Genomic DNA, 13130 nt, shown 5'->3' with positions numbered 1-13130 from the left:
TCTAGAATATAGATCCTTTACCTCTCTGGGTAAGTTAATTCCAAGGTAATCTATGGTTTTTGGTGCTATTGCAAATGGAATGGATTCCCTAATTTCTCTTTCTTCAGTCTCATTATTCGTGTATAGAAATGCACTGATTTCTGAGCATTGATTTTGTATCCCACCACATTACTGAATTGCTCTATAACTTCTAATAGTTTGGGAGTGGATTCTTTTGGGTTTTCCATATAGAGTAGCATGTCATCTGCGATGAGAGATATTTTGACTTCTTCTTTGCCGATTTGGGTACCTTTTATCCCTTGTTGTTGTATGATTGCTGTTGCAAGGACTTCTAGTACTGTCTTGAATAATAGTGGCGAGAGTGGGCATCCTTGTCGTGTTCCTGATCTTAAGGGATAGCCTTCCACCTTTTCCCCATTGAGAATGATATTTCCTGTAGGCTTTTCTTAGATGGTTTTTATGAGATTGAGGAATGTACCCTCTATCCCTACACTCTGAAGGTTTTTAATCAGGAAAGGATGCTGTATTTTGTCAAATGCTTTTTCTGCATCTATTGAGAGAATCATATGATTTTTGAATTTTTCTTTCTGGATAAAATCTATGACACTGATTGATTTGTGAATGTTGAACCACCCTTGCGTCCCAGGGATGAATCCTACCTGGTCATGATGGATAATCCTTTTAATGTACTGTTGGATTCTATTAGCCAGGATCTTGTTGAGGATTTTGGCGTCCATATTCATTAGGGAAATCGGTCTGTAATTCTCCTTTTTGAGGGGGTCTTTGCCTGGTTTGGGGATCAAGGTAATATTGGCCTCATAGAATGAGTTTGGTAGCTTTCCTTCTGTTTCTATTTTTTGAAATAGCTTTAGGAGAATAGGTATTATTTCTTCTTTGAATGTTTGGTAGAATTCCCCAGGAAACCCGTCCGGGCCTGGAGTTTTGTTATTTGGAAGGTTGTTTATCACTGTTTCAATCTCTTCATAATTAATTGGCCTGTTTAAGAAATCAATTTCTTCCTGTTTCAATCTTGGTAGTTTATAGGTTTCCAGGAAGGCCTCCATCTCTTCCAGATTGGTTAATTTATTGGCATAAAGCTGTTGATAAAAGCTTCTAATAATCCTTCCAATTTCATTGGTGTTGGTTGTGACCTCTCCTTTTTCATTCATAATTTTATTAATTTGGGTCCTTTATTCTTTTGGGTACGTCTTGCCAGCGGTCTGTCAATTTTATTGATTCTCTCAAAGAACCAGCTTCTAGTTCTGTTGATCTGCTCTGCTGTACTCCTGGGTTCTAGTTCATTGATTTCTGCTCTAATCTTGGTCAGCTGCTTCCTTGTGCGTGGATTAGGTCTGTCCCTCTGTTGCTGTTCCAGCTTCTTGAGGTGAAAATATAAAAACTGCATTTTAGATTTTTCTATTCTTTTGAGTGAGGCTTGGATGGCTATGTATTTCCCCCTTAGGACTGCCTTTGCAGTATCCCATAGGTTTTGGACCATTGTGTTTTTATTCTCGTTGGTCTCCATAAATTGTTTAATTTGATTTTTGATTTCCTGGTTTATCAAATCATTCTTGAGCAGGATGGTTCTTAGTCTGCAAGTGTTTGAGTTTCTTCCAAATTTTTCCTTGTGGTTGAGTTCCAATTTCAATGCGTTGTGGTCTGAGAATATGCAGGGAATAATTTCAGTCTTTTGGTATCAGTTGAGACCTGTTTTGTGTCCCAGAACATGGTCTATTCTTGAGAATGTTCCATGGGCATTAGAATAGAATGAGTATTCTTTGGTTCTGGGGTGTAGTGTTCTATATATATCTATATGGTCCTTCTGGTCTAGTATGACATTCAAAGCTCTTGTTTCTTTGTTGATTTTCTGCTCCAGTGCTCTGTCTATTGCTGATAGTGGAGTGTTGAAGTCCCCTACTATTAACGTATTTTTATCTATATGTCTCTTTATATTGGTTAAGAGTTGGCTTGTGTATCTTGCTGCTCCCCTGTTGGGGGCATATATATTTATAATTGTCATATCCACTTGTTGGATACATCCTTTAAGAATAATGTAGTGCCCTTCTGTGTCTCTAACTTTAGTCTTTAGTTTAAAATCCAATCTGTCTGGTACGAGAATTGCTACCCCAGCTTTCTTTTGAGGTCCATTGGCGTGAAAGATGGTATTCCATCCCTTTACTTTCAGTTTCAACGTATCTTTAGGTTCAAAATGAGTCTCTTGTAGACAGCAAATGGCTGGGTCATGTCTTTTTATCCAATCTGCAACCCTGTGGTGCTTTATGGGAGCATTTATGCCATTTACATTGAGACTGATTATTGAGAGATATGATTTTAATGATGCCATGTTGCCAGTAAAGTCTTTGTTTCTATCGATTGTGACTTTCTGTTGTGTATCACTGTTGGGGCCTTTTTACCTCTATAGAACCCCCCTTAATATCTCCTGTAGGGCTGGTCTCGTGGTTACGAAATTGGTCAATGACTGGCGATTCTGGAAGGTCTTTATTTCTCCATCAATTCTGAATGACAGCCTTGCTGGATAAAGGATCCTTGGCTGCACGTTTTTCTCTGAAAGAGCTTTAAAAATGCCCTCCCAACCCTTTCTCTCATTGTAGGTCTGTGTAGACAAGTCTGACGTAATTCTGATACCTTTGCCATGGTTCCTGAGAAATTTCTTTGCCCTAGCCACTTTCAATACTGTATCGTTGAATCTAATATTTGCGTATTGCACTATGACGTGATGTGGCGTAGGTTTGTCGTGGTCGAGATTGGGAGGGGTCCTCTCTGCCTCTTGGACATGAATGCTTGTTTCCCTTGCTAGATTAGGGAAGTTTTCTGCTACAATTTGTTCAAATATCTCTTCTAGACCTCTGTTTTTCTCCACCCCCTCGGAGAACCCGTTGATTCTGACATTGGAACGTTTCATTGAGTCAGTAATCTCCCATAAGCTACATTCTTGAGCGTGGATTTTTTTAAGCCCAGATTCTATTTTAGCTTTGTCTTCTACTAACCCATCCTCCAATTCGCTGATACGTTCTTCTTCCTCATTCACCCTGGCCGTCAGAGCCTGTAGTTTTGACTACATTTGGCTCATAGAATTTTTAATTCCTGCCAGATTGGCTCTCATTTCTGCCCTTAGAGATTTTATATTCTCGTTAACATTTTCGTTAATACTTTTTTCAAGTCTACACATCATCTTGACCATTGTTACTCTGAATTCCATTTCTGATAATTTGGTTATATCCATATCCATTAGTTCTGTGGCAGAGGCCACAGACTCTTGTCTTTTCTTTGCTGGGGGGGACTTCTCCTTCTCGTTATTCTGATGAGGAGAGGTTGCAGGGTTGTCCAGAGCCCAAATTATTGACCAGGACCCAGGCAGTGTTCCCTTGTTTTATAGGGACCTTAGGGATGTGGGCTTCTTTATTTTTCAGCCTGCCTTCTGGGGGAGGGTCCTGCCGCGCCGATACTCAGGCAACCCTGTTTGGGTGAAGTCTCTGTGTCCCCTTCGAGGGGAATGGGGGTGGGCACACTGTGAGCTGGTATTTCCAGGCTTTTGTTCTTTGGCGGTGTTCTCTCGTGGTTTGCTGTGCTTCTTCTTAGAGTCAGTGCAGCAGTGGCCAAATCGCAGCCTCTGTGTCAGAACAGAGGGATCGCGGACCGTTCTTCACTGATGTTCTGACCACTTTAACTCTGTGTCTGTTGGTGCTGCTCAACCCTGCAGCGTCCCAGGATGTGCACCCCACACCTGGCGTCCCAGCCCTCACTTTCAGGGCCAGCGCGTCTCTGTCTTTTGTGTTTCTGACACCTCCAGCCGCCAGCCGTCCCTGCGCCCTCCGGAGCTCCAGGTCTCAATCTGGTTCCAGTGAGCACATCGGAGCTCCATTTCAGTCTGGTGGCGCGCTTCCCCGGCTCACGGTCTCAATCTGCTCTCTGGCGTGTGCCGGTCCGGGAGTCCTCCCGCTCCCCCGTGCAGGTGGCTACCGCTTCTCGGAGCCCGAACGTGGCGGCTCCCTCCCCTTCCGTTTATCTTCCAATATCTGTGCGCAGTTTCACGGCTCCCCGCTTTGTACCTCAATACTCAGCGCTGGAGATGTTCATTTGTAGAGATCCAAATGTATCTTCCTGCATCTCAGGCTGATTCCATGGATGTTCAGGCTGGTCTGGTACCTATGCAGCTTGACTCAGGGGACTGGCTGAAAAAGGGGTTCCCTACTCCTCCGCCATCTTAACTCCCCCCTACAGTAGGAATCTTGAAAAAGTGAGTTGTCTTTCCCTTGTTCCCATGCCTCCGTTTCTAAGATGGGATAGTAATGTAAAATAAATACATAATGTAAACATAGGTATCAATAGAGCTTAAAGTGCTTTTCAAATACAGAAGTGTATAAATTACTTCCCACTACTTTCAGGCCCTTTTAGTAAATAGGGCACTTCCAGTCCCTATTGGTAAAATCATTGCTACTTTTTTCTTAATTTACATGTTGCAGTTTTCCAACCTAAAGATTTTCATCCCAAATGAAACTTGGAGAGAATTTAGACTGAAATGGAAAGCTGTATTGTGAAATTAATGTAGTAGCAACTCAGAAAAAAATCACTTTAAGTGATCACACTACTAACAAGTGAAATAGTTCTATCTTTAGATTTCTTTTTAGGAAAACTCGTTAAAGCTTTTGACAAGCCCCAAAGTGGCTGAACATACAAACCCATGTTTCCAACAGCCCGGTATGCCTTTTGCCTGTGAAATATTACCAAAAACAGCTTTGTAAATTCAATTCAAAGCCATTGTCACTTAAGAAAATATCTTATCATATTTAGTATGGATTTTGTATGCATCTGCATACTGGAAATGGTGAAGCTAAAGTGTGGCAATCCAAAAACAGACTTAATCCATCTTCAACACATGATCCACGGCCTTTTAGTTTGTAGTAGTAATATGGCTTATCATTTCTTGCCTACCCTGAGTAAGTTGCATGTTGTGCTGTCATCTTGTTGCTAAGGTTCTTTTTATTACCAGATTTTTAGAACCATATGCCTGAATCATAAACACTTACATTTAGTTCATCTTGTTCTTCTCTGTATGAAGTGGAAATTTATTGTATGTAATCATTTTGTGCCTGAATTTTTGCATAGGAAATAGCTTTGGTTTCTTCAGGAGGAACTAAGAATGAATAATGGTATATTGAGATTCCAGATCCAGAGTAGCATGGATTCAGTGTTAATATTAAATAGGATTAAAAGTCACATTTCTTTCCCTAACTCTTCACTGCTTTTCAGTGAATTCTTGGTGATCTTTGCCACTGAAATCATTATAATGCTAAATATCTTCCTCGTGCTGATTCCCGTTTTCCTTCTTGTTAGTGACCCTAAAGCACCACCATGTGAATATAGAGACTGGCTGACGAAGATATCTGGGAAGTACGACGTTAGCGCTTATATGTCAATGTTTAAGTAAGTTTTGTTTTGATTTTCCTTTTTACTAACTAGTTAATTCTTCTCAAAGTTGCGTGTTACTTTCTAGTTTTGCCTCAGGTGCCTGGGTGGCTCAGTTGGTTAAGCGTCTTCCCTTGGCTCAGGCCATGATCCCAGGGTCCTGGCATTGAGCCCCATATTGGGCTCCCTGCTCAGCGAGGGGGATTTATTTACCCCTTTACCTCTCCCGTCCTGCTCGTGGTCTCTCTCTCATGCTCTCTCTCTCTCAAATAAATAAATAAAATAAAATAAAAAAGAGGAACTTTTGCCTCAGATCATCAAAACCTAGTTATTTTTTGATAATTGAGCTTTAATATAAATAATTTTAAATTTTAAATCTCAAGTCACAGAAATTTGCTCTAATTAGACATTTCCTATTATTAAATCATAGGTCAGCTAGTCGTTCTGAAACAGTCACATCTTTTAGAAGGAGAGAAAGTAAAGTGCCAGCTGATCTCTTAAAGTAAGTATCCTTTTGACTGTACAAACCAGTTGGTGGTATAGCAGAGACTACAGAGATCATGTCTCCCTCCCTCAGGCGGGCCTTTCTGAAGATGAGCACAGGCCCTGAGGCCTTCCTGGCGCTTCGCTCCCACTTTGCCAGCTCTCATGCTCTTATGTGCATTAGCCACTGGATTCTGGGCATTGGAGACAGACATCTGAACAATTTCATGGTAAGCATGGAGACAGGTGGAATGATCGGAATCGACTTTGGACATGCATTCGGATCAGCTACTCAGGTATGCTCACCTTGCTGTCATAGTTCTTTGCTCATTTAGAACCATAGTCATAGGACCTTCTGGAAATTGGATGGTTTTTAAGGAAGAAATGACATATCAATTAGCTTTTAAATTTGACATTCTTAAAGAATAAGGGTAATCTCAACTTTGTTTTGGCCTTGTTCAAACAGGTTACAGAAGGTGTGATGATAATTATATAATCAAAGCCAAGAATAAAATGTGTTCCTATAAAAAGGGAAGACTATAAGGAGGTTTTATGAAGCCCCTTAATCTAATGTACTTGTAAATCTCTGCAGGCTGCGTGGTCCTACATGTATAGGTTTGTGCATTGCAAAGATGACTGTGTTGATTACTCTTGGGCATAGTGCATTCACATCTGTGTAGCTAATTCCAAGAAAAGAAGCATTCATATTTTCACTAACTGTGAATAACAATTAACTGTGGAAGGGTGCTTTGTGCCTTTTATTTTGCCTTTTATTTTGAGATTTCTAGTTCATATGTTCTCCGTCTCGTACATATTTTTTCTCTTTAGTTTCTGCCTGTCCCCGAGTTGATGCCTTTTCGTCTGACTCGCCAATTTATCAATCTGATGTTACCAATGAAAGAAGCAGGTGTTATGTCCAGTGTCATGGTGCATGCACTGAGAGCCTTCCGCTCACACTCTGACCTGCTTACTAACACCATGGACGTGTTTATAAAGGAACCTTCCTTTGACTGGAAAGTAGGCTTGTTTTTATGTACTTTTCACTTATTATTACAGTATACCAAGGACTTATCTGGTGTCTCTTATTATATGATGGAAATACACCAAATTGTGCTTGTTAAAATATTTACATTGTTTTGTGTAGTATTTTTTAAAATTAACATTTGGGGGCAGTTGGCTTGAAAACCAGATACGTGACATAATCTTCATTTGGAGAAAACTGTTGTTTCAAGTGAGCGTATTTCTAACGAGGAGTTAATATAGACCCATTGGTGGTGGGTCTGATTTCTGAGACAACTTTTAGCTTAAAATCTCTTCCACCTGAGATCCCTTGATTTGACACATAGTGCTTTCTTAAATATTGAGGTTCTTCATAATACAGCCCCAAAAGAGTGAAGCTTATTGATGGCATCCTTAATAAGGTGTGATACCTAACTGCAGTCCTTCACTGTCATTGTCACTGTTACGGGTAGTACTATTAGAATGTGTATAAAAAGCTATAAAGCTCTCCCCAGTAAAGATATCTATTACAAAATCGTTACTTGTTCAGTCTGTTTGAATGTGATCATATAAACTGTTATAATCAGAGAATATCATGTTCTTTTCCTTTAGAATTTTGAACAGAAAATGCTAAAAAAAGGAGGATCATGGATTCAAGAAATAAATGTAACTGAAGAAAATTGGTATCCACGACAAAAAATACATTATGCTAAGAGAAAGTTAGCAGGTGCCAACCCAGCAGTTATTACTTGGTAAGATGGTTGGTTGTGAAGAAAAAAACAAAACGCCAGCATGTTACTATTTACTGAAGAATTATTAATGTATTAAGTCGTGAATACTTTCCATTAGCCTGTGATGTTAGCATTATTATCTTCATTTTACAAATGAAAAAAGCATGGCTTAAGAAGGTTGACTTCTCCAAGGCTGGGCAGGGTCTGTATCTCTGAATGCTGTGTACTTGGCCTCTGCCCTCTGAGCACAGTCTTCAGGTCAGTGTCTGGAATAACCTGGACCAATGTGAGGAACAGCAGGAGCATTGTTTTTAAAAGATTTTATTTATTTGAGAGAGAGAGGGTGAGAGTGAGCACAAGCTGGGGCGGGGGTGGGGGGAGGAGGCAGAGGGAGAGGGAGAAGCAGACTCCCCGATGAGCAGGCAGATGCTCAACCAACTGAGCCACCCAGGCGCCCCCAGCAAGAGCATTTTTAGACAATTACAATAATATTTCTATATATAAGAGGAGATTTAGATTCTAAATTTGCTTTTGTCCTTTTTGAGACAAAATATGATTATGGTGGGCATACCACACAGGTGTGGAGAATGTAGTATGGGCTTTGGGACAAGAATCCACATAGGGTGTGGAGGTCCCTCAAAAAGTTAAAAACATAGCTACCCTGTGACCCAGTAATTGCACTACTGGGTATTTACCCCAAAGATGCAGATGCAGTGAAGAGAAGGGCCATATGCACCCCAGTGTTCATAGCAGCATTGTCCACAATAGCTAAATTGTGGAAGGAGCCAAGATGCCCTTCAACAGACAAATGGATAAAGAAGATGTGGTCCATGTCTACAATGGAATATTACTCAGCCATCAGAAAGAACGATTACCCAACATTTGCAGCAACGTGGATGGGACTGGAGGAGATTATGCTAAGTGAAATAAGTCAAGCAGAGAAAAACAATAATTATATGGTTTCACTCATTTGTGGAACATAAGAAATAGCAGGGAGATCGGTAGGAGAAGGAAGGGAAGAATGAAGGGGGGGGTAAACAGAAGGGGGAATGAACCACGAGAGACTATGGACTCTGGGAAACAAACTGAGAATTTCAGAGGGGTGGGAGTGGAGGGATGGGATAGACTGGTGGTGGGTATTGAGGAGGGCACGTATAGCATGGAGCACTGGGTGTTATACGCAAACAATGAATCATGGAACACTACATCAAAAACTAAGGACGTACTGTATGGTGACTAACATAACATAATAAAAAATAAAAAAAAGAATCCACATAGGGTTAGCCTTTAGGTTAGCTTCAAAAATTTTTCTTGTTGAGGTCTAAAACAAACAAATTTATAGAAATGTTTCACAAGAGGGAAAAAAAAGTTGGACTTTACGTAAAAATTAAGTAATAGTAAAGTCAGTTGGTCAGGGTACAAATGGTCTTTCCGATAAATGGCTCTGGCAAAGGAACAAAAGTGGATCCCTATCTCACACCATACACAAAAATTAATGCAGAATGGATCAAAGACCTAAATGTAAGAGCTGAAACTATAAAATACTCAAAGAAGCACAGGGGTAGATCTTCATGACCTGGATTTGGCAATGACATCTGTCATTTTTAGATATAACACCAAAAAGCACAAGCAAGGAAAGAAAAAAATAAGTGAATTCATCAAAACCTAAAAGTTTCGTTCTTCATAGGATACCATCAAGAAAGTAAAAAGACAACCCCACAATATGGGAGAAAATATTTGAAAGTCAGAGCTGATAAGGGACTTGTATCTAGAATACATTAAAAAAAAAAAAAAAAACCTCTTATAATTCAATAAAAAGACAAACAACCCAATTTAAAAGTGACCAAAGGATTTGAGCAGACATTTCTCTAAAGAAGGTATATAAATGGCATATGGAAAGATGCTTAAAATTATTAGTCATCAGAGAAATACAAAGAGAGATACTACTTCACACCCACTAGAATGGCTATAATTAAAAAATGGAATATAGGGGTGCCCGGGTGACACAGTCGGTTGAGCATTTGACTCTTGGTTTCAGCTCAGGTCATCATCTAAGTGTTGTGAGATCAAGCCCAGAGTCAGGCTCTGCACTAAGCGCGGAGTCTGCTTAGGTTTCTGTATCTCGCTCTTCCTCTACCCCTCCCCCTGCACTCTCTCTCTCTCTGTCTGAAATAAATAAATCTTTTTAGAAAATGAAATATAGCCCATGTTGGGAAGAATGTGGAGAAATTGGAGCCCTTGTATGTTGCTAATAGGAATGTAAAATGATGCAGCTGCTATGAAAAACAGTCTGGCAGTTTCTTTCTTTCTTTCTTTCTTTTCTTTCTTTCTTTCTTTCTTTCTTTCTTTCTTTCTTTCTTTCTTTCTTTCAAGATTTTATTTATTTATTTATTTGACAGAGAGAGAGAGAGAGAGAGAGAGAGACAGCCAGCGAGAGAGGGAACACAAGCAGGGGGAGTGGGAGAGGAAGAAGCAGGCTCCCAGCAGGGCAGGGAGCCCGTTGTGGGGCTTGATCTCAGGACCCTGGGATCACACCCTGAGCCAAAGTCAGATGCTTAACGACTCAGTCACCCAGGCGCCCCCAGTCTGGCAGTTTCTGAAAAAGTTAAATATAGAATTAGCATTTGGCCCTGTAATTCCACTCCTAACTACACACCAAAGAGAAATGAAAGTGTACATTTATACAAAATCTTGTAGACAAATTTTTTAATATATATATTTTTAATTCAGTTAGATTTTTATTAGGTGAGCTTTGTTTATTTTTTAAAAATAATCTCTACACCCAATGTGCTGCTCTAACTCACAACCCTGAGATCAAGAGTCACATGCCCTACCAAATGAGCCAGCCAGGTACCTGTGGACAAATGTTAATAGCAACATTATTCATGTTCTATGCTCCTACAAATCCAGTCCCTTGATTTCAAGGTTTTAAACCACAGAAAATATTCTATAAGTGATGAAAGGTAGTGTTTAGATAGGATAGCTAGAAATGCAGGCAACAGGGGAAAAATAATTGTTCATGTTTTTGAATTTGTTTAATCTTTTTTCCAGTGATGAGCTGTTCCTGGGCCATGAGAAGGCACTTGCCTTTAGAGATTATGTGGCTGTAGCACGAGGAAGCAAAGATCACAACATCCGTGCCCAACAACCAGAGAGTGGACTGTCAGAAGAGGCTCAAGTAAAGTGCTTGATTGACCAGGCAACAGACCCCAACATCCTTGGCAGAACTTGGATAGGATGGGAGCCCTGGATATGAAGAACTGTGGAAGTCAGCAGATTAAAAGCATGAAAGTGTTTAAAGAATCTCTTAAATTTGGGGCACCTGGGTGGCTCAGATGGTTAAGCGTCTGCCTTCAGCTCAGGTCGTGATCCCAGAGTTCTGGGATCGAGCCCCACATCGGGCTCCCAGCTCAGCGGGGAGTCTGCTGCTCCCTCTGCCTCTGCCTCTCTCCCCTGCTCATGCTCTTCTCCCTGTGTCTCTCTCTCTGACCCTGAAATAAATAAATACAATCTTTAGGGGCGCCTGGGTGGTACAGCGGTTAAGCGTCTGCCCTCGGCTCAGGGCGTGATCCCGGCGTTCTGGGATTGAGCCCCACATCAGGCTCCTCCACTGGGAGTCTGCTTCTTCCTCTCCCACTCCCCCTGCTTGTATTCCCTCTCTCGCTGGCTGTCGCTATCTCTGCCAAATAAAATCTTTAAAAAAATAAAAATAAAAAAAATAAATACAATCTTTAAATAAAAAGAATCTCCTAAACTTTGATCTACAGCCATCAATGTGCTAATTTTCCTGAAGCACTGAAGAGAAGAAATCTGTTTAGTGGTAAAGTCTTGTAGCAGGAGTCTGATCAAGATCGTCACGGATAAGTGAGTATTGTTATGAATGAATGATTAGGTTATAAACAAAGATTAGGTCGGGTTGTAATAGATTTAAAGTGGGAAAACATATATATAGGCTCATAGAAGCAATCAGTCAAGAATATAGCATACTACAAGTGCTATGACTCAGATAAACCAGCTATGTTAATAAATGGTGTAAGTATGAATATTCCATGCAGTATTCTCATTAGTAATTATGACACATTGGAAATAACACCCAGAAGACTTAATTACTAAGATTTTATGAGAGTAAAGCCAACAGCATAAATGATAAGATGTTATATTAGCAGTACAGACATTATATTAGCAGTACAGGAATAATAAAGAATGATATGGTTATAATATTTAGAAATTATTGCTTTTGATATTTTAGGATTTTTTCTAGGCTACTTTCTTTCATTTTATTCTCTTAGACATTTTATGATAGATTTGTTCTCGGGAAGAGACAGTATTTAGAAGAGAGAAAAAAAAACAAAAACAAAAACAAAACCCTTGGTCTTACCACTCACTTCTGCTACTCATATACACAATAGGAAGATAGATAAAAGTGCTTGGCATCCCAGACTCAGAATTTCTAACTTAGGGAATTGCAAGTATGATGATAGGGATAGCACAGAGCACTTCAATTCTAGGAAAAAACAAACAAAACCCTATGGAAATGAAATCCTTATTTGGAGAGAAAACATACATTCTAAAACAGCAAGATCAAATTATGAAACACAAAAATGGCTTCCTTTCCTTCACAGAGTCTCTGCTTATCTGTCCTGCACACACCTGAACTGATTTCAGATTGGCTCTGAGCTTTTTGTTATTGTCTCTTTAAACATTTATATTTGGAGACTTGCATGCTTTTGAAAAATTATAATCTTAGGAATATGAAACATTAAATTTTTTCCCCAAAGTGGTGTATAGCTCCTATGCAATTTCAGAAACAAAATGTTCACCTTATAAAATATTTCATTGTACTACTCAACAAGTCATTCTGATACATACAGGTTGAATGCATCATGATATTAAAAATAAACCAGTACATTCTCAACAAATGTTATTAAACCAAAGAAATTTCATCTCAGAGAAAAATGTGATCATGTATGTGAAAATCCAGTATGCACATGAGCTAGGAAATACTTTTTGCTAAACACAAAAACAAAACAAACTACCTTGGTGTTGATTATAATATATTGTTTTCTTTAACAACTAATTAACCATCATTTTTGCTTGTGTCTTGATTATGTGGGATGTATTGACCAATCCCCACGTTACGGGAAACGCTGTTTTTTAACGACTGTTTTTTGTGTCAGTAAAAGTTGATTTTTACAAGATGACCGTGTACGCAAGTCCAGTTTCAAAGCTGTCTGCTTGAAATTGTATCCAAACCCATGTGAATGAGGTAAAAAGTTACTGTATACAGCCTTCAGAGACTATTGCACAACTGCTCAGAATGGTAAATGACCTCATTACACATGGGGGACTACATGTCTAACCCATATCTTGTCCCCAACCTGTGATTCTTGGCTGAATAAAGATATTTGTCTGGAAACCAGGAATAAAAGAAGATATCTGTACTGATGATAAGGAAATAGGAATAATAATAAGATTTTTTGGGATTTTCTA

General features: G+C 39.6%; 1 protein-coding gene across 3 annotated transcripts in view; it reads left to right on the top strand.

Moving 5' to 3' along the window:
- PRKDC (protein kinase, DNA-activated, catalytic subunit) overlaps window positions 1-11400 on the top strand; it is a 225093-nt gene extending 213693 nt beyond the window's left edge. For 2 of the 3 annotated variants that reach the window (XM_026516499.4, XM_044390365.3), the window contains 6 exons: window positions 5356-5445; window positions 5858-5929; window positions 6005-6206; window positions 6739-6927; window positions 7522-7661; window positions 10692-11400. In XM_026516499.4, coding sequence (XP_026372284.1) covers window positions 5356-5445; window positions 5858-5929; window positions 6005-6206; window positions 6739-6927; window positions 7522-7661; window positions 10692-10896 — 898 coding nt within the window. In that variant the 3' untranslated portion in view covers window positions 10897-11400. The remainder of the gene's footprint in view (window positions 1-5355; window positions 5446-5857; window positions 5930-6004; window positions 6207-6738; window positions 6928-7521; window positions 7662-10691) is intronic. The other variant, XM_026516500.4, reaches the window with a different exon arrangement.
- Window positions 11401-13130: the final 1730 nt, after the last annotated feature.

The sequence above is a fragment of the Ursus arctos genome, unplaced genomic scaffold, assembly GCF_023065955.2.
Source record: "Ursus arctos isolate Adak ecotype North America unplaced genomic scaffold, UrsArc2.0 scaffold_6, whole genome shotgun sequence".
Lineage (NCBI taxonomy): Eukaryota > Metazoa > Chordata > Mammalia > Carnivora > Ursidae > Ursus > Ursus arctos.
The sequence above is the reverse complement of the archived record's forward strand: the minus strand, read 5'-3'. Positions and strand labels throughout refer to the sequence as shown.